The sequence below is a fragment of the Dromiciops gliroides genome, chromosome 4 (assembly GCF_019393635.1).
Source record: "Dromiciops gliroides isolate mDroGli1 chromosome 4, mDroGli1.pri, whole genome shotgun sequence".
NCBI lineage: Eukaryota > Metazoa > Chordata > Mammalia > Microbiotheria > Microbiotheriidae > Dromiciops > Dromiciops gliroides.
This window is the reverse complement of record NC_057864.1, coordinates 462,056,559-462,076,876: the sequence shown is the minus strand read 5'-3', so window position 1 is coordinate 462,076,876 and position 20,318 is coordinate 462,056,559. Positions and strand designations below refer to the sequence as shown.

The window sequence follows — 20,318 nt, the reverse complement described above, 5'->3', positions numbered from 1 at the left end:
CTCTTACCCTAGAGTATTATAGGTAGCTAGATGATGCAGCAGATAGAGTGCTAAATGTTGTTGTTGTTCTTATTTGTCCTTTGTTCCCAAAGAGGACCATGGCATTGGGAGGTGATGTCATGACTTGCAGTAAATTTAATTTAAGTGAGGGAGGGCTGTGCAGGGTCACCAACCTCACTCTCCTTCAGAGACATCGGGGTCCAATGGCAAGATATATATCCGGATGACTGGAGATCCCCTCGGATGTTTAAGGCAATTGGGGTTAAGTGACTTGTCCAGGGTTACACAGCTAGTAAGTGTCTGAAGTGAGATTTGAACTCAGGTCCTCTTGACTCCAGGGCCAGTGCTCTATCCACTGTGCCACCTAGCTACCCAAAGAGTGCTAAATAGGTTCTAGGGAATCAATGAGCAGAAGAGTTGAAAGAACCTTGGGGGTCAAAGACAAAGGTCTCTTACCTAGATGGCTCCAAGAAAGGGCACTTATGCTAGGCCAGAGGCCCTTCACATCCTGATTTCAGTTTGGTGGGGAAAGGTGGGGGAGGTGGTCACTTTTCCTAAGGGAACTAGACCCACTTGGATCTGATCTTGCTTTCCCACTGATTCCCTGGAGGGGAAGGGCTGGAGTGGCTAATCCCTCAGTCCCCAAGACCCCCTTCCAGGTCAAGAAGGGGTGGGATGAGAATAGCAAGGAGTGTCTTAGCCCTGTTCCTCAGCCTGTCACTGGTCCAAGGCTTATTCTGTAAGTCTCGACTGGTGACCGCACCTCCATCATCCACCTGGTACATAAGGATCCTGTGTCTTTCAGTTGGAAAGCATCTTTGAGGTTGGCTAGCACCCCATGATCCCAGATGACCTTAGTGCTCACAATATCTCATTTTACAGATAAGGAAACCAAGGTCCAGAGAGGGGAGATGACCTGCCTCCAAAATGAGGCAACAGGGGTTAAGTGACTTGCCCAGGATCACACAGCTAGTAAGTGTCAAGTGTCTGAGGTTGGATTTGAACTCAGGTTCTCCTGAATCCAAGGCTGGTGCTCTATCCACTGCACCACCTAGCTGCCCCCCAAGAGACCTGTTTCAATCGGGACTCTATATCTTATGGAAAATGGAGGATGTGTGGGTCAAGAAGCTCTAATCAGTATCTGTAGGTACAGCCTCTGGCTCCAGAGGAATTCTGCTAACCCCTAGGACTAAACTTACAGTCAAAATCGGTCCATTTGTAAGAGGTCTCATCTCCCTTTGTTTAGCGCCACATAAAGCCCCACAACCCCTAAGTTCTGGGAACCACCTGGTAGTTAAAAATGATGTCATTTTATATATATATACATAAGGATGCACATATATACATATGTATGTATTTACATATACATACATAATGATATAATAATAAAATGATCATTTATCAAGATCCTGTCTTCTGGAATCATTGATGTGTACAACCTTTTTACCCCAGACCAAACCGATGGGGATCCAGCAGATGGCAGCCAGGGGCAACAAAGATGCACATCTAGATTTGTGCATCCTCCTTGCAAGTGTCAGTGTGGTTTGTATATTATTCAATAAGTCCTATTCGACTGTGGGCAAGACTGTCTTTTGCCTCTTTGTGTACCCCTAGTGTTTAACATGGTGCCTGGCACATGGTAAGGTGCCTAAAAATGCTTATTGATTGACCGACCAATCTGGCCAACTTAGTGTGAGACCTAGGCATTGTTTGGCAGCATAGTGGAGGTGGGGATTTGGAACTGGTTTTGAATTTCAGCTTAGCTGCTAGTGACCTGCTAAGTCATTCTAACCCACCCTGGGCCTCAGTTTTCTCACCTATAAAGTGGGGGGAGGGATTGAACTGAGTGATCTTGATGGTCCCTTCCAGGCTCTAAATCCTGTGATCTTATGTTGGTTCATACCCCAAACTTAACGACCACACTGAGATCTGAAGTCCTGGCTTTAACCAGAAAAATGACCTATTTCATCTTGAGCAAGCTATATATATCTCTATCTCTACCTCTACCTCTACCTCTACCTCTACCTCTACCTCTACCTCTACCTCTACCTCTACCTCTACCTCTACCTATCTACCTATCTACCTATCTACCTACCTATCTATCTATCTATCTATCTATCTATCTATCTATCTATCTATCTATCTATCTATCTATCTATCTATCTATCTATATCACCTCTCTGCTTCAGTTTCCTCACCTGTAAAATGGGGAAATGCTACTCATGCTTCCTGCCTCACTGGACAATCGTGAGGACCACATGAGATAACAGGTTCTGCAATGCCTTCTATCTATTGGAGTAACCCTAGGGTGCTTTGTATAAATGTCAGGGACCATTATTGCTTGTCTCGCCCATGAGGGCGGCGATAGTTTCATTGTGGTCTTTGTACCCTTAGCACCGACCACAATGCCTGGCATGAAGAAATGCCTGCTTATTGGTTGATTGATCCCTGACCTGACTGTAAAGTTTTCCGAGGGTCAGATGCCCTTTGGAGGCATAACTTCCGGCTGGTATGAGCCTTGGACCGGTCCTGAAACTTACTTAAATCCCAAGAACAGGAGCTGGAGCCACATCCAGGATAGTAACAATAGGATGACCGTGATGGGGAAGGCAAAACCGAACCAGGAAGCAAAGTTCACCACACCGGGGTTGTCTGGGAAGAGCCTGTGGGATTGGAGGAATGACAGTGATTATTTCCATGGCAACAAGGTCCTGTTTCCCTTGCCTGCTTATGTGGGTGTCTTGGTTAGCTTGACCAGCTGAGCCTAACCTCTGAGAGCCCAGGATGTCTTGGGACAAAAGGAGAGATGACTTGGAAGGGTCCCTGGAGGGGATGGCACCTGGGCCCCAAACTCACGAGTTGACTTGTCCCTGTAACACCAGGTTGGGACTGGTGCCCGTCAGTGTGGCTATGCCCCCAATGCTGGCAGCATAGCTGACACAAAGGCTCATGCCCTGGGAGAATTTGAGCTGCTCTCTTTCCTTCTCACGGTTATCCAGGAGCACTGGTGCTGGGGCAGGGCTGATATCTGTGGGGTGGAGGAGAAGGAAGGGGGTCAGGGTAGCTGAGATAAGAGAGAAGAGACCTAGGAGTTGAGAGGTCACACTTTTCTGTGCCTCAGTTTCCCCTGTTGTAAAATAATGGGGTTAGGAAGAGGAGACATTCATCAAGATATTCTAGCTTGTAGCAGAAGGGATGGGCTCTACTAGCCTTCAAGGGGAAGGAAGAAAACTGGTGTGAGATCTGTTCAGGGGTCCCTAGCAGCTTCTTAAGTGAGGGAATTCAGGGGATTAGGACAGCAAATAGTTAATTGAGGGCATTGAATGAACCACACTGACTCCATCTTGTGACTCAACCCTGGAGCTAGCTCAGTTCCCTTTCTATTCAATTATGGGTTTGGTCCAACTTCTGTCCTGTGACAAAATTTTATTCAATTGTGAGAATTGGGAGAAAACCTTGTTGTATTGTTTGAAGCCAGCCCTGCCTGGCTGGGGAACTGAACCACTTCTACCTGGTACTTAGAGAGCCTTAACCAAGGACCTGGGTATGCTCACCAGAAACTGGGTCAGCTCCAAAGACTGACACAAGGAGGTTTTCTCACCACTGTGCACTTCAAGCAGCCCATAGGTCTTATCTGAAGACTGTCCCTGTACTGATCAGTTATTGTCTCCATATTCCTTTGATCTTTTACAGATTCTTGAGGGGAGTGGGACACCTCTTTTTCTGAATTCAGGGAATTGCACTTGTTGCTTCTCTCTCTTCCAAATTGGAAAACCCCAATCTTTCTTCTAATTAGAGATCAGATTGCCTAATGTTGTATTGTCCACCCCCCCCCCTTTTTAGGGCAATGGGAGTTAAGTGACTTGCCCAGGGTCACACAGCTAGTAAGTGTGAAGTATCTGAGGCTGGATTTGAAATCAGGTACTCCTGAATCCAGGGTCAGTGCTTTATCCACTGCACCATCTAGCTGCTCCTATTGTTTCCTTTGAATTAGTCTTGTTTGGTGAATTGTTGTTTTTTTTTTTTTTAAATTAAGTGAGGCAATTAGGGTTAAGTGACTTGCCCAAGGTCACACAGCTAGTAAGTGTTAAGTATCTGAGGCCAGATTTGAACTCAGGTACTCCTGACTCCAGGGCCAGTGCTCTATCCACTGTGCTACCTAGCCGCCCCTGGTGAATTGTTTTTAAGGTATAAAATATGTCGTATGCTGTATATAAAACATAATGGATAAAATTATATCTCCCCCTTTACTCGGGGTCCAGGCTAAGCTGAGAAGGTCTGCTCCAACTTTGTTTGGCAAATGGCATTCCTTACTTAATAAATCCATATGCTCAGAAGACCACACCTTTGTTTCTTCAGTCATTTCATCTTTCACCTGCTGCATAAGGATGGGCCCATTAGCCTTGTGGAGGGTATTGCCCAGTGGACGCCATGGAAGGAGGTGGGCTTCCCTTCCTTCACTGCCCCTAAAGCCAAGCCAAGGGCTCCTAGCTCAGAGGAGGGTCTACATCACAGAATACCTGGGAACAACCTTAGGGTCATAGATTTAGAGACAGAAGGGGCCTTAGAGGACAAGAGCCCAGCCCTCACCTGATATTAAGGAGGAGGAAAGAAGTCCCAGAGCTTGCAAGTGTCAGACTGGGTCTAGATTTCAGGTCCCTCCCCCAACCCCTCCCCCAGCCCCCTCACAACCCTGGGCACTACTCTTTCTACCCCACTGAGGACTACACTGGCTGCTTGGGAAGTCTTCCTCTGGACCCTAGGGATTGTATCCCGTGTTCCTGTGCCCTCCCTCCCAGAGCAGAGGCCAATGCCAGGGATCAAAGGCATTCAGCAAGGGGGGAGCCTCTCTGAGGCCCTTCTCACCCAGCCTTGGAGGTTCTTTCTCAGTGACGGTGCTATCGGGTTCCTGGATCTCAAAGGAGTTGTTGACGTTGCCCACCTCCTCGTCCTTCTGCTCTGGGGTTTTGTGAAGCTGCTCCAGGACAGCATGGGAGATGGGCACCATCATGGCTGTGGTGGCGGTGTTGCTGATCCACATGGACAGGAATGCTGTGACGATCATGAAGCCCAGGATCAAGCTAGGGAGAGGCATGGTATTAGGTTGCTGGGTCCCTCCCCTCCTTTGGAAAACAGAAACCCAGGGGCGAGCTCAGCCCGGCACTGGAGACTGGTTATGTGGACCAGTGAGCATTAACTCTTTGCTTCTCATCACCGTTCACTCACTGGAAAAGTGGTACGGGCCACAAACCCCCCCCCCCCAGCATATCTTACCTCCTTCACATCCCACCAAAACTCAACAGAGAAGGGATATTCAAGGGGATCACCAGGGCACCCCCGATGTCTTCTCTCACACTGAAGCTCTTGCTTACCACAGGCACTGCAACTCACTACTGACAGGATGCTTCCAACTCCCCCCTGCCATCTACACCAGCACTTCTGGTCTTTCTGATACCCCCTAAACCATCACTGTACAACCTTAGAAAAAGCTAACATATATATATGCATATATGCATGTATTTTGTACAAATATATATATACAGATAGATATTTATATAGATACTTATACATATACATACATACAGATATAATCACTCTCTAGGAAGGAAGGGGAAGAACTGAGACTAGGACCAATACAGTTCACTAAGCATTAAGTGCCTACTAAGTGAGGAAAACTAGGCAGCGCAGTGGATAGGACACTGGGATTGGAGTCAGGAAGATCGGAGTTCAAGTCTAACCTCAGATACTAACTAGCTGTGTGACCCTGGGCAAGTGATTTCATTCTGTTTGCCTCAGTTTCCTCAAATGAGCTGAAGAAGAAAATGGCAAACCGCTATAGTATCTTTGCCAAGAAAACCCCAACTGGGGTCACACAGAGTCAGACACGACTGAACAATAAAACCAGCCTCTCCCCTTTCCAGCAAGAGGTGAGGAGAGCATCTTGCTGGGTAAAGCACTAACACTTTCATATCTATCGGTCTTTCTGGCAAATGATGGGAGTAGAATGGGGGAGGGGAGAGGATGGGCACCATAGACTCATAGATCCAAAACTAGAAGGACCTTTAGAGTCCACAAAGTCCCACCTCCTCATTTTATAGATGAAGAGACTGAGGCACAGAGAATTTAAGTGATTTGCCCAGGGTCAAACAACTAGCCAGTATCTAAGGGGGGATTTGAACCTAGGTCTTCCTGTCATCAAATGTAGTACCCCATCCAAGGTAACCCCCTGGCTCTTTTTTTCTGGTCACGCAGTGAGGGTTAAGTGACTTGCCCAGGGTCACACAGCTAGTAAGTGTCAAGTGTCTGAGGCCAGATTTGAACTCAGGTCCTCCTGAATCTAAGGCTGGTGCTTTTATCCACTGTGCCACCTAGCTGCCCCTCTACCCCTTTTAAAAACACATGTGACCTGAGTTCAAATCCAGTCTCAGACACTTGACACTTAATTAGCCGTGTGACTCTGGGAAAGTCACTTAACCCTCATTGCCCTGCAAAAACAAAACAAAACAAAAACAAAACAAAAAAAAAGGGGGGGGCAGCTAGGTGGCGCAGTGGATAAAGCACTGGCCTTGGATTCAGGAGGACCTGAGTTCAAATCCAGTCTCAGACACTTGACACTTACTAGCTGTGTGACCTTGGGCAAGTCACTTAACCCTCATTGCCCTACCAAAAAAAAAAAAACCAAGAAAAAAAAAAGGGGAAAAAATAGAGAAAAAAACAACACATGGGAGACCAGAGAATGATCCCTTGACCCAAGTCCACCCTCCCCACCTCTGTCCCTGCCATGTTAATTGCCCAGAGTGCTGATATCTTTTTGCACTCACAATGCTGGCCTCACGCCAACGATGAGGAGGACACGGAGAGCAATTCGCTTATGCAGGTTCCATTGTTCAACAGCTATGGCCACCAGCAGGCCACCGATGAAGAGGATGTTGGTGTCATTCAAATACTCGACAGAAACCTGGTGTCAAGCCCCCAGGGGAGAGAGGAGAGTGAGAAGCAAAGTGGGCATCCTTCCCTGCTCCCATTCTTATTGACAGCTTCTTAGCCTGGAGCTCATGAATTTGTATTTCAACATGTCGACTAAAAGTATTTCAATCTAACTGGTTTTGTTGGTCATCCTGTGGATTTTATTTTTATTACTTAACATGATTCTGAGAAGGGCTCCATGGGCTTCACCAGTTTGCTGCCCAAAGGGTCCAGGGCACAGAAAAGGTGAAGACCCTGCCTACCCCCACCCCCAACCACCAGGATAACCATGGATTGGGGGGGGTCACAGCAGCCTTACAATTTCAAACATATCCTGACCCTCAATTTGGTGGATTAGCCAAGGCAAAATACTGGGCTGGTTTAATATTTAAATATCTGAGTCCTAAAAAGGACATGATGAGAAAGACGAACAAGCAAATAGCATAAGGTATCTCAAAGCCAACGGGAATAATTTTGATTAATCATTGTTTTAGATCTGTGCCAATAGAGGAGAGAGTTCAGAGTTAGCTTCATATTTCAAGTCAATTTGGGCCAGTCCTTGCCATGTTAAAAACAATCTGTGTGAGTTGAGGCAAGTTACTTAACTCTCATCTGCAAAATGGGAGGGGTGGGGTAGACTTGGTCAGAGGGGTCAAACACCTGCCCACGGGCCCCAGTCCTGATGATCCCCTTCATCAGATTAAAGCATAATTGGGAAATAGAAACAGAAATAAAGAAAAGTACAGTTTAAAAAAGGAAATACTACATTTAAAAACTAAGCCAATATGTGGCCCACAGGGATCCTTCTGTAACCATTGGTGGCCCCAGTTTCTTTTTGAGTTGGATGCCACTGATCCAATGACCTCTCAGGTCCTCTCTGATCCTTAATCAGTGATTGATTCTAGGAGCCAATGACCAGCTTCATTAATCACATTTCTGCTCAGACTCCATAAAATGGGATGATTTTCAAAGCAATTGAACCAATGACCCTGTTTGACATCTTCCCACCCAAAAAGGTGGGGTCTAAGATGGTGTCTTGTGAAATCCTTGATGTTCTTTTTCTGGTGAATAGAGCTTTGGGGAAGGGAAAAAACCCAATGGCCATGATACTTTCCCTTCTAAAATAATAAACATGGAATTATGTATATATCAAAGGAAAGGAGTCACTATCCCGTTTTTAGTTCCAATATTCCTTGCCCCCTGTCCTGATATCCTGCTCCAACCACTCTCCCCTCTCGTCCCCTATTAGTATGTACAGGCTCTGTCAGCAAGTTTCAAGCCCCAATGAGTTCCATGGCCAAATAAGCTTGAGATGATGCCAAGAATCGGGCATTACGAGTGTAATGACGTCATTTAGCTATTCGGGGTTAGAGTACAAGGTGTCTAGGGGGAATTTTTTTCAGAGTCTCTTTCAGCATTTGAAGTTCTACAAACTCAGCCTTGAAAACTCAGATATGAAGCACATTCAAAATGCCCTCCTGGGTCAAACCCTGTCCAGACTCTCCTCTAAACTTAGGATGAAGAGGGAGAAAGACACTGAGGGATGATTTGGGAAAGGAGAGGGTGACAGTTTTTTCTGGATGTTATAATTCAAGTATGTGGCATCTTAGGGTTGATAATATTCCTATTTCGTGGAGGAGTCTTAGGAAAGATTAATCAGTTTGCCAATGTCATCTAGTAACTGGAACACAGTAGGGCATGCTATATACACCATCTCAGCCACATGGGGGCATCTCAGCTAAGAGGGTTCTCTCTTTCCAATCCCCAAAGACAAAGGCTGGCTAGTGGCTCAATCCTTTATCTGCAAGGCAGCAGTAGGAAGTCCTGGGCTGCTTATCATTGAATTGCTGATCTTAAAGCTAAGAGGGACTACTCCCAGAGGACATCTCTGGCCCCCCTGCTTTTAGGTAAGGAAATAGTCATTATGCCCATTTTATAGATGAAGCTGGCTAGGCTCAGAGAAGTTAAATGATTTTCCCAAGATCATGCAGCAATTAAATGTCAGGTGGTGGTAGCTGTGTGTGGTGGGTGGGGAGTCTTCCCTCCAAAATCAGTAGTCTTTGTACTGACTCCAATTCAGTACTGTGCCAGTGTGAGTCCTGAGCCATCAAATTGAGCAATCTTGGGCAAATCCCTTTTGCTCTGTGAGCCTCAGTTTGGTCATTTGAAGAATGGGAATAATAATGACCTCTTGGGACAAAGGAGTGCACATCACTAGTATTTCTTAAAAAGTAATTTCCCATTATTAAAGGCTTATGATTACTTCTTTTTCTGTGTGGTGGCACAATGAGGATTAAGTGACTTGCTCAGGATCACACAGCTAGTAAGTGTCAAGTGTCTGAAGCCAGATTTGAACTCAGGTCCTCCTGAATCCAGGTCTGGTGCTTTATCCACTGTGCCACCTAGCTGCTCCCATGATTACTTCTTTTTTTTCCCCATGATTACTTCTTATCTGATAGTGTTGCCCACCCAAGCCCTTCTCTGACTCCCTCAAGCCCCTCTTGGGAGGCATGTGAATGGGCAGGGAGAGGTGGGAGTGAGGAGAGAGACTCACCTCTGATGCATCCATGATGGCCATCATAGGGAAGAGGATGAGGGGGAAGAAGGCAGTCACCGCCAGCGGCAGGGCCTCTGTGCACCACAGGAGCGCCATGAGGATGATAGTGTAGCCACATTTGGATTCCTGGGGGCAGGAGGAGAGAGAGACAGAGACAGAGACAGAGAGAAAGACAGAGAGACAGAGAACGAGTGAGAGAGCAAGAGATAGTGAGATGGAGAGAGATGGAGAGAGAGACAGACAGACAGACAGAGACAGAGACAGAGAGACAGTGACAGACAGAGAGACAGAGACAGACAGAGAGACAGAGAGAAAGAGAGTGAGGGAGAGTGAGTGTGAGAGCGAGTGTGAGAGCGAGATGGAGAGAGACAGAGGGAGGGGGTGAAAGAGAGAGAGAGAGAGAGAGTTCAGGGGCCAGAGACACTTTGACTGTTCCCAAAATCCCCCTAATGAACTATCTATCTGGCCTTCTGGCTATAAAATGCCCACTCCCCACCCATGGTATGGCTTTCCTCTAGTTTTCATGCTCAGAAAATTGAGAGGAGGCTAGAGTTTTGCTGCTTAAAACTGGTGACAAGGCAAATAGGCCTTTTGAGTGGAGTAGGGAAGAGGAAAGAACCAACTTGAGGGTTTGGAGACTTGAGGAAAAGGGGAAAGATTAAGTCCTGGTGAGCAGTTAGAGACAAAGAATAGGATCTCCCAGTGTGGAGGGGAAATCCACCCATCCACCCATCCACCCATCCACCCATCCACCCATCCACAATCATTTATGAAGCATCTGTGTGCCAGTCACTAGAGACACAAAATCATAAATAAGAATTCCGTTCCTCCAGGAGTTTATATTCCAACTTTTCCTCAGGGAGCACAGTTCTGAGGTCTGGATCAGAGGCTGGGGTGGGATAGGGTGAGGGTTGGGGGATTGGACTCTTAAAATCCTAGCATATCAGAGCTGGAGGCCAAACTCTCCATCACCCTAAGAAGGAACTGAGGCTCCATTGGTACATCCTAATAGAGGAAGATGTCCCTTTTCCAGCTGAAGCATCCAAGCCCTGAATGTGTTAATCATTGGTGATCGATAAATATTCATTCATTTGCTTGATTTCTAGGGAAAGAATGATCTTGGGCAAGGGGACTGGGAGCAAGGCTGAAGGGTGGAGAGAGCAGGCTCTGATTGTAAAGAGGAGTAGAAAATGGCATCAGGGAGAAATCTAGGGACTAGGGCCTCCTGAGGGCAGAAGGCAGGGCCAGGGGGCACCACGGGGGTGGAGCTTGGGGGTGGGGGGAGAAGACAAGTACAGAGTCTGGGTGGGGTGGGGGCTGGAGATTGGGGAGGGTCAGCATTACTGAGAGTTTGAGGGGGAGAAGCAGCATTCAGTATCAAGAAATTGGAGAAATCTAAGGCTGGAAACAGTCTAAGGTGGTTTGGGAGGGATAGGCTGCAAAGTACTGGCAAGAGTATTGGGCAGCTAGGTGGATAGAGCACCAACCCTGGAGTCAGGAGGACCCAACTCCTCCAATACAGCTTCAGACACTTATTTAGATGTGTGACCCTGGACATGTCACTTAATGCTGTATGCCTCAGTTACTCATCTGTCAAATGAGCTGGAAAAGGAAATGGCAAACCACTCTAGTGGCTCTGCCAAGAAAACCCCAGACTAAATTGATATAACAACAATTGGCATATGGGGTATATGACACACTTTCCAAAGTTTTTTGTCCCCAGGATACTACTTAGAGCCATAGTCTAGGAGCTTCTGACAAGTGAGAGGAGAAGGGCTGGTGGGGAAGGAATGGGAAGAGACTTTGTGACCAGTATTTCAGTGATGGTGCATAGTTGGGGGTAGGGGGAAGAAACACCTTGAATAGTCTAAGAATTCTTAGCCAGAGCTTTTAATCCATGAGATAGTTGCTGCCCAGTAGGAATTCAGTCCCCTCCCTGCCAGGCCCTTTTTGGCAGAAGGAAAGTATAGTTTGTCCCCCTGCCAAACCACCTGTTGGACAATAGGGCTGGGGGTGGGGAATTGAGGACAAAGCAGAGCAGGCCTTCTCCTCCCCAGTCTTGGTTGCGAGGGGAGGGACTCATTCTCAATTCCAAGGCAGGTCATATGGACAGGCTTGGTCCCCCAAGTGTCCTCTCCCCAGCCTCAGAAGGAGTCAACTCACCAGCTTTCTCCTTTTCCTCATCCTTACATGTGCTCATCGTCCTCTGGGGTGGGGCTGCCTTGAACCCGGCTCTGTTCCCCACTCCCTCAGACTCTTGCCTTTGTCTTCTATCCACAGGGTGTGGGGTATTCTGCTGATCTCTCTAATTGCCCTTGCAATGATTGAACAGCTCAGTTACTCATCTGCTCAGCCCAATCAACTTTCCTGGCCAAGTCCAGGCAGAGGAACAGGGGCCCCGGGTGGACTCTGTGACCACATCTTCCCCTCACCCTGCTCTGCTCAACCCAAGGAAGTCTTGTCAAGGTCTCAGCTTTCAGAGGCAAGAAGAAAAAGGAGGTGGGGGTGAGGGCTGGGTAGGAGGGGCTGGGTGGCAGCAAAGGCGGCGGGGGGTGGGGGGGGGCGACTCTTTTTTCTCTTCCAGGAGAAAAATTATTTTACCCTTAAAAACCTCAAGTTTGCTCATCAGGAAAATGGAGTTCTTAAATTCTTACCCTTCTCCTTCCCCCCAAGATAACACGTCTGGGAGAAGAGGCTTCAGGATGGAAGGGGACGTATGGTCCCCTTCATGTATAGTCTTCCCCCATTCCAATGTAAGCTCCCTGAGGACAGGAAAAGTCTGTCCTGGTTGTAGTTAGTGGCCCCAGCTTATTTATCTATGTAACTCTCTCTACCTATATCTCCATCATCTAAACACAATAGATAGGGGCAGCTAGGTGGCGCAGTGGATAAAGCACTGGCCCTGGATTCAGGAAGATCTGAGTTCAAATCCAGCCCCAGACACTTGACACTTACTAGCTGTGTGACCCTGGGCAAGTCACTTAACCCTCCTTGCCCTGCCACCCCCCCCCCTGCAAAAAACAAACAAACAAAATACAATAGATAGTATCTATTGATAGGAAATAGATATTTATAGATAGTAAAAGGAAATCTAAATCTATCATCTACCCCTCTCCATCCATCTTTCTATCTATCTATTCATATCTACCTCCCCATTCAAACTGATTCATCTATCCATCTATCCCTATCTTTTATTTTCCTGTCTATCCATCCACCTTCTTATCTATCATCTATTTTCCCCATCTGTCTATTTTGTCGATCATTACAGAGAGAAACAATTTCCTCTGAGGCTATTCAACTGTTTAGTAGCCAAGCCAAGTCAGGAGCCCTGACTTAGAGCTCAGCTCAGTGTGACCTCCAGACTCACATTTGGGTAGAAGTTATCTACAGCTCTTCAGGGGGTTATTAATCTGGGGGTGCATAAACCCCGCAAGGAGAATGTGGCTAGATTTCAGCAGGTCTATGAACCTCTTGTTATTTTCATTAACCTTTCCTTGAACTGTAGCATTTCCTTCAATTATGAATGTAGGCAACATTGTTCTGAGAAGGGGTCTGTAGGTTTCACCGACTGCCAAAGGGGTCCATGATATGCTCCTGCTCTCAAGGTCTTTCCAGACTTTTCAGCCTCATCTCTTGATACTCAGCACCCACTGCCTTTTGCTCCAGTTTGGCAGAGCTGAATTTAGCCACTTATCTTTGAGGCCTCAGTTTCCCCATCTGTGTAATAGGGGGGCTGAGATCAACTTCCAGCCATGTATAATATGATTTCCTTCCTGCTTGGCCCACACATGCCCACTCCCTGGACTTCCCTTTTCTCCTCTTTCTTCCCAGGGTAAAGCACTCCCATCTCACTTTGCCTTTTGAGACTTCAGTTCTTATCTCAAGGCTCCACCCAGATATCAGCTCCTTCATCATTCCTGACCTTGTTTTATGAACATATGCCTACAGTATCCGTTTCCCACCTGACTTGAGGAGAATGTAAGCTTTTTAAAGGACTGTGATTTCTCCATCTCCTTGCCCTGCCTCCCTTAGAATCCAGTACAGGGGGGCAGCTAGGTGGTGCAGTGGATAGAGCACTGGTCCTGGAGTCAGGAGTACCTGAGTTCAAATCTGACCTCAGGCACTTAACACTTACTAGCTGTGTGACCCTGGGCAAGTCACTTAACCCCAATTGCCTCACAAAAATAAATAAAAAAAAAAAAAGAATCCAGTACAGGATTCTGTATCCAGTGAGCACTCACTGATTGTTGACTGACTAAATATCTAGCCCGGTTCATTCTATAGAGTAGGCTTTGTTTAGTCATTTCAGTCATGTCCAACTCTCTGTGACCTCCATTTGGAGTTTTCTTGACAAAGATACTGCAGTGGTTTGCTATTTTATTCTTCAGCTCATTTGACAGATAAGGAAACTGAGGCAAACAGTGCTAAGTGACTTGCCCAGGGTCACAAAGCTAGTAAGTATCTGAGGCTGGATCTGAACTCAGGTCTTCCTGACTCTGGGCCTGGCACACCATCCAACATGGTGCCATCTAGCTGCCCTGGCACAGTAGGCACTTAAGTGCATTAATGCTCATTGAATTGACCTGGTTCCAGTCTCATTTCCTCCCAGAAGCCTTCCCTGATTGCCAACTACTCATATTTTGAAAATGCATTAAGGTTTATAAGTCATCTTTGTTCTGATCACTGTTTTATCCCATGTTTTATCCCAGGCTCTCAGCATATTGGTCAGAAGACCTGGGCGTTAGTACCAGCTCTGCCACTGATTCACTGAGTGACCTTGGGCAAGTCATTTCCCCTGTGTGGGCCTCAGTTCCCTCTTCTGTGCAATGAGAGGGTTGGTCTGTATGAGCTCTAGGGGCCTTTTCTTATTCTGATGTTCTGTGATTCTCGGAGGAGCCCATACTTGTTACACACTTATTGGTGACTTGTCCTTCTCCCAACTACGTCACTGACGTTCTAAGCTGGCAGAGGCACAGATTTTTAGGCCTCCTCCATCTGGCGCACTCCCCTTTGTCTGCTTTGGTGCTCCGTATACAGTGGGCACTCAGTGTTTATTGACTGACTGTACAATGGAAGGGGTCTGGGATTCAGAGCCCTTATTATCTGTGTGACCTTGGACAAGTCATTGGATGCTCTAAACCTCAATTTTCTCATCTATAAAATTGAGGGGGATGGAACTAGATGGTCTCTAAGATCCATTCCAGGTATAAAGCTGTAATCCAGTGAGCAGCCCCAGAAAAGAGGGCTCTAAGAAAGGAAGACTTCCTCCCTGACCTCACCAGGGAGGCCTAGTCCCCTTGGTGGACCTTGGCATCCCTTGTCTCTAGCTACAGGGGTACAATCCCCCTCCTGGCCACCCTGAGCGTGACTCATGACAATTGGGCAGAACTGCTATCTGGTGGGTTTTCTTTCTGATTTATTGATAAAAAATATACTTCTTCAAAAGAAAGAGAAAGAAAGCAAGGAAAGAACAAAAGAGAGAAAAGAAGAGAAAAATATCAGAGAAAGAAAAGAACAAAGGAAAAAAAGATGGAAAGAAAGAGGGAGGGAAGGAAGGAAGAAAGGAAGGAAGGAGGGAAGAAAGGAAGGAAGAAGTGGAGGAATGAAAGGAGGGAGGGAAGAAAGGAAGGAAGAAAGAAGAAAGGAAGGAAGGGAGAGAAGGAAGGAAGGTGAAAAGGTAAGCTGTGGAATAATAATGACTAAGCTGGGTCCCAGAAAACAGCTGAGAAAGTACACCCCCTTCTCTTCTTTGCACAGGTGAAGGGGTCTATGGGTATGAAGTGTTATAATGATTGTTACATCCACTTGTCATATTAGTTGATTTTTCTGAGCTGTTTTTTTCTTTCCTTTTCAATTTTTGTTCGAATTGATGGTTCACAGGGTTGGAGAAAGGAAGGAGTCATTTTGAACTGAATGAAGATCTGGAAGAAAATTTTAATAAAAATAAGATTCTAAAGGGTCCATTTCAGAGTGCCACGAAGAACTAATGTGGGCCGGCCCTGTTCTTATCTCCTCAGCTCTAGCAACCTTCTCTAGGCCAGCAAAATCGACCCTTTTGCTCTTGGTCCTTTCTTTCCTTTCTCTGTGTCTAGGCCCTACCTTTCCTGGTCTATAAAACCATTTCTTTTTTTCACCATGCTACTTATCCTTCTTCTCCTTTCTTTCATTCAAGACCACCTCCTCCAGGGAGTCTTCCTGGATAAATATCAACCATTCCCTACCACCTACCTACTTAAATTCCAGGTACAGATCCATCCTTTCCCCTTTAGCACGGGCCTGTGGTTGGTTACTCTCTTTATTTATTTATTCGTTCATTTGTTTGTTTGTTTATTTATTCGTCCGTCCATCCATTTATTCATTTATCTATTCATTCATTCATTCATTCATTCATTCATTCATTCATTCATTCGTTCATTTGTTTGTTTGTTTGTTTATTTATTCATCCATCCATCCATCCATTTATTCATTTATCTATTCATTCATTTGTTTATTTACTTGTTTATTTATTTATTCATTTTCCCCGGTTACATGTAAAAGTAGTTTTCAACATTCATTTTTATAAGATTTAGAGTTCCAAAGTTTTCTCCCTCCCTCCCTTTCCTCCCCCCTCCACAAGACCGCAATCAATCTGATATAGGTTATACATGTTCAATCCACAAGTGCTCTTTTTTTGGTCTGTGTTCAATCATTATCAGTTCTTTCTCTGGAGGTGGATAGTCTGCTCCATCATTAGCCCTTTGGAATTGTCTTGGATCTCTGTATTGCTGAGAGTAGTTAAGTCATTCACAATTGCTCATAGAACAATAGTGCTGTCACTGCACAAGGTTACTCTCTTTTACAAGCTTGATAAATGCTCATTAACTCCCTATTTACTGTTGCTACTGAACACACATCTGTGACATTGGAGGAGTGACCTTTATCTCTGAGACTTAGTTTTGACATCTGTGAAACAAGAGGGGATTTAACCAGGTGACCCCTCAAGTCCTTTCTTTTTTTTTTTTTTTTTTTCAGGCAACGGGGGTTAAGTGACTTGCCCAGGGTCACACAGCTAGTAAGTGTCGAGTGTCTGAGGCCGGATTTGAACTCAGGTACTCCTGAATCCAGGGCCGGTGCTTAACCACTGCACCATCTAGCTGCCCCACTGCGCCATCTAGCTGCCCCCCTCAAGTCCCTTCTAACCCATGGGGAACATGGGAAGGATCCGATCTGTAGAACTGCCTTCACCAACTCTGAATTTTGGAGAAAAATCCCAGGGAGTTGGTCCTGAAGCACATACAACTTAAGTGACTTGACCAGGGTCTCACAGGTAGTAGAGGCGGGTGTTCTGGTTTCTAAGCCCATCAGTCTATTGGATCAATCAACAAACGTTTATTTATCCAGTTATTTAATTTTTTTTTTGTTTGTTTTTTAGTGAGGCAATTGGGGTTAAGTGACTTGCCCAGGGTCACACAGCTAGTAAGTGTTAAGTGTCTGAGTCCGGATTTGAACTCAGGTACTCCTGACTCCAGGGCCGGTGCTCTATCCACTGCGCCATCTAGCTGCCCCCAGTTATTTAATTTTTAAGACTCATCTTTCGAAATTTTGAGTTACAAATTGTCTCCCTCCCTCCAGCCCTTTTTTAAATTAAATTTTATTTTTTCAGTCCTTCTTACTGTAAAGTGCTACCTACATAAATATTGCTACCATTAAGATCAATAGGTAACTGAATAAAGCACATGTGTGCCAGAGATGATGTGCCCAGCAATGTGTTAAGCATCAACCACCCAAATACAAGAGAAGCAAGATGGCCCCTGACTGCCATTCTAAGCACCCATTCTGGGCAAATCCCTGTTCCAGGGAAATAGGAGAGAGATAAGAAAAGTTTGAGGAGCCTCAGGCCCTGCCTTCAGAGATCCTACAGTCCATGGAAGACAGCATCATTTCTTATAAAAAGCACTAGACCCAATAAAGACAGGAGTGGAAATCTGCCCAGCCCCAATTCTGAGACACAGGCAATAGGACTTCCAGAGAGAACAACCCTGTGGGGGGATGAGGGGAGGGAAAGAAGAATGAACTGGGTGCTTCTTGAAGGAAGGGTTTGTGGGAATTGACCCACATTGTGATTAACCATTAGTAGGGCAAGAATAACTGGAGCATCAGCAGAAAATGCCCAGATGCCCCAGTGGCTGCCTCTCAGTTTGATGGTTAACTTAGGCAGGTAGAGACTGGCTCTGGTTGATGGATGTGGGTAGGAACCATTTTCACTCACATTAGCTCATCTGATCCTTAAAGAACAACCTTTCTCAGTAGAAAGGGCAAGTATAATTAGTCCCATTTTGCTGATGAGAAAACAGTGTCTGAAAGATGACTTGCCTAGGACATGTTAAGGTACCCAACAGATTTAGGTGTAGATTTTAGAGCAGAAAGGACCTGGGAAGAAGTTAGTGATAAATTAGGGGATGAAGAAGGCTTGGGGAAGGACTGAAGGATGCTCTCCCACCCCCAATGCAAGGAAGGAAGAGGGGGTGTTGGATCTCAGGGGTTCTAGGGAGCCTGATTCCAACAACTGCTTGGCTGCTTGGGCTTTGAGCAACCTCTGGCAGGCCCAATGGATGTGGTGCCAGCACCTCCCTCCTACTCCATCCCCTTCTGGCCTGTGATCATAATAAACCATAATGGATTAGTAACCAAAAAAATACCAAATAAAGGAGCTTAATAAATCCTTATTGAATGGAAATGAACTAGAAAGATCCCTTGAGCTCACCTCCAGGTGGGTTTTTAACATGGGGACTGTGAACTTGTATTTTAAAATATTTTCATGGCTGTACTTCAGTCTAATCGATTTCTTTTCTAGTCCCATATATTTTATTTTACTTGAAAACACTTTTCTGAGAAAGAAAGAGTCAATAGACATCACCAGACTGCTGCCCAAAAGGATCCATCTCACACAAAAAGGTTAGGGACCCTTGAATTCGTGTTCAATCCTCTCATCTTACAGATAAGACCCAGCTGTGTGATGAGGAAATCAAGAGGTCCCAGTTCAAATCTTGTTTCTACTTACAACTTCCTCTTCCTGGGCCTCAGTTTCTTCATCTGTAAAATGAGTGCATTGGACTAGAGGGTATCCAAAGTCCCTTTCCAGCCCAGATCCTTTGATCTAAGTCTACATGACCCCTTCTGGCTCTAAATTCTATTAAGAACCTACATATTCTTGGGACTAAGCAACTGCCCATTTGGGAATTCTAGGATACTCAAATGGAGAGAAGCAGCATGATTTGGAACCATAGGATCACAGGTTGGGGGCTGGAAGGAGCCTTAGCCATCTAGTCTACTTCAGGAATGCCTCTATAGAACTCCCGATCAGTGGTCCTCCTGCCTTCCATTAAATGCTTAGAATCATTGAATGGCTGCACTGGAAGCAGCAGTGTGACTTACCTCAAAGCCCCTTGCAAATGATAGAGCCAGGATGATGAGTGAGATGAGCAGAACCAGAAGAACACTGTACACAGTATCATCAACACTGAGTGTTGATCTACTGTGATGGACTATATTCTTCTCACCAATGCAATGGTACAGAAGAGTTCCAGGGAACTCATGATAGAAGAGGATCTCCAAATCCAAGAAAAAAAAAAGAACTGTGGAGTAGATGCTGAATGAACCATACTATTTCTTTTGTTTTTGGTGCTGTTGGTTTTTTTTTTTCTATTTTGAGGTTTTTCATCATTGCTCTGATTTTTTCTCTTATAATAGGACTAATGCAGAAATAGGATTAATGTTATTATGTGTATATATATATATGTGTGTGTATAGATATATCTATATCTATCTATATATGTATATAGATATATAGATATAACCTATATCAGATTACCTGCTGTCTAGGGGAGGGGGGAGGGAGGGGAGGGGAGGGAGAAAAATCTGAAATTGTAAAGCTTGTATAAACAAAAGTTGAGAACTATCTTTACATGTAACGGAAAAAATAAAATACCTTATATGTAAAAATAAAATAAAATAAAATGAGCTGGAGAAGGAAAAAAAATGATAGAGCCAGGATTGAAATGTATATTCTCTGACTTGAAATTTACTACTTGCCTTGTCTAAATTCATGAAGTGAATGAAGGTAGAATAATTGCAGTTTGTGTTTATAAGGCTTTTAAGGTTTGCAAGGCATATTGCCACATTATCTCACTTGATCCTCACAAAATCCTGTAAACTATTATCATCCCCATTTTATAGGTTAGAAAACGGCAACTCAGAGAGATTTAAGTGACTTGCCCAGGCTGAACTAAGAGCAGATTCAAAACCAAGTTCTTCTTGGCTCCATGTCCCTGTTCCTCCCTATAACAGCTTGTAGCTTTATAGCCTTTAAAATAGGAGTTTTAAGTTTTTTCTTGTGTCATGGGCAGTTGGTGAAGCCCATGGATCCCACCTCAGAATGTTTGGTTTTTTTTTTTGTTTTGGTGGGGCAATTAGGGTTAAGTGCCTTGCCCAGGGTCACACAGCTAGTAAGTGTCAAGTGTCTGAGGCCAGATTTGAATTTAGGTACTCCTGAATCCAGAGCTTTATCCATTGCACCACCTAGCTGCCCCCTCAGAATGTTTTTTTTTTTTAATGCATAAAATTAAATATATAGAATTGAAAAGGAAAAGAAATTATACCAAAATGCGGGTATCAAAATATTTTTTTATAAAACCAAAAGTTCAATCGCACATAGTAACAGCAATATTCTAAGGATGACAAACTGTGAAAGACTTTGCTACTCTGATTAAGCTGATGATACAAGACAGTTCCAAGGGACCCATGATAACAAATGCCG

General features: G+C 45.1%; 1 protein-coding gene across 1 annotated transcript in view; it reads right to left on the bottom strand.

Moving 5' to 3' along the window:
• SLC13A2 (solute carrier family 13 member 2) overlaps positions 1–20,318 on the bottom strand; it is a 40,257-nt gene that overhangs the window by 13,439 nt on the left and 6,500 nt on the right. The window contains exons 2-6 of the mRNA XM_043962844.1: positions 9,521–9,649; positions 6,822–6,958; positions 4,867–5,081; positions 2,857–3,028; positions 2,541–2,663 (exon numbers count right to left, since the gene is read on the bottom strand). Coding sequence (XP_043818779.1) covers positions 2,541–2,663; positions 2,857–3,028; positions 4,867–5,081; positions 6,822–6,958; positions 9,521–9,649 — 776 coding nt within the window. The remainder of the gene's footprint in view (positions 1–2,540; positions 2,664–2,856; positions 3,029–4,866; positions 5,082–6,821; positions 6,959–9,520; positions 9,650–20,318) is intronic.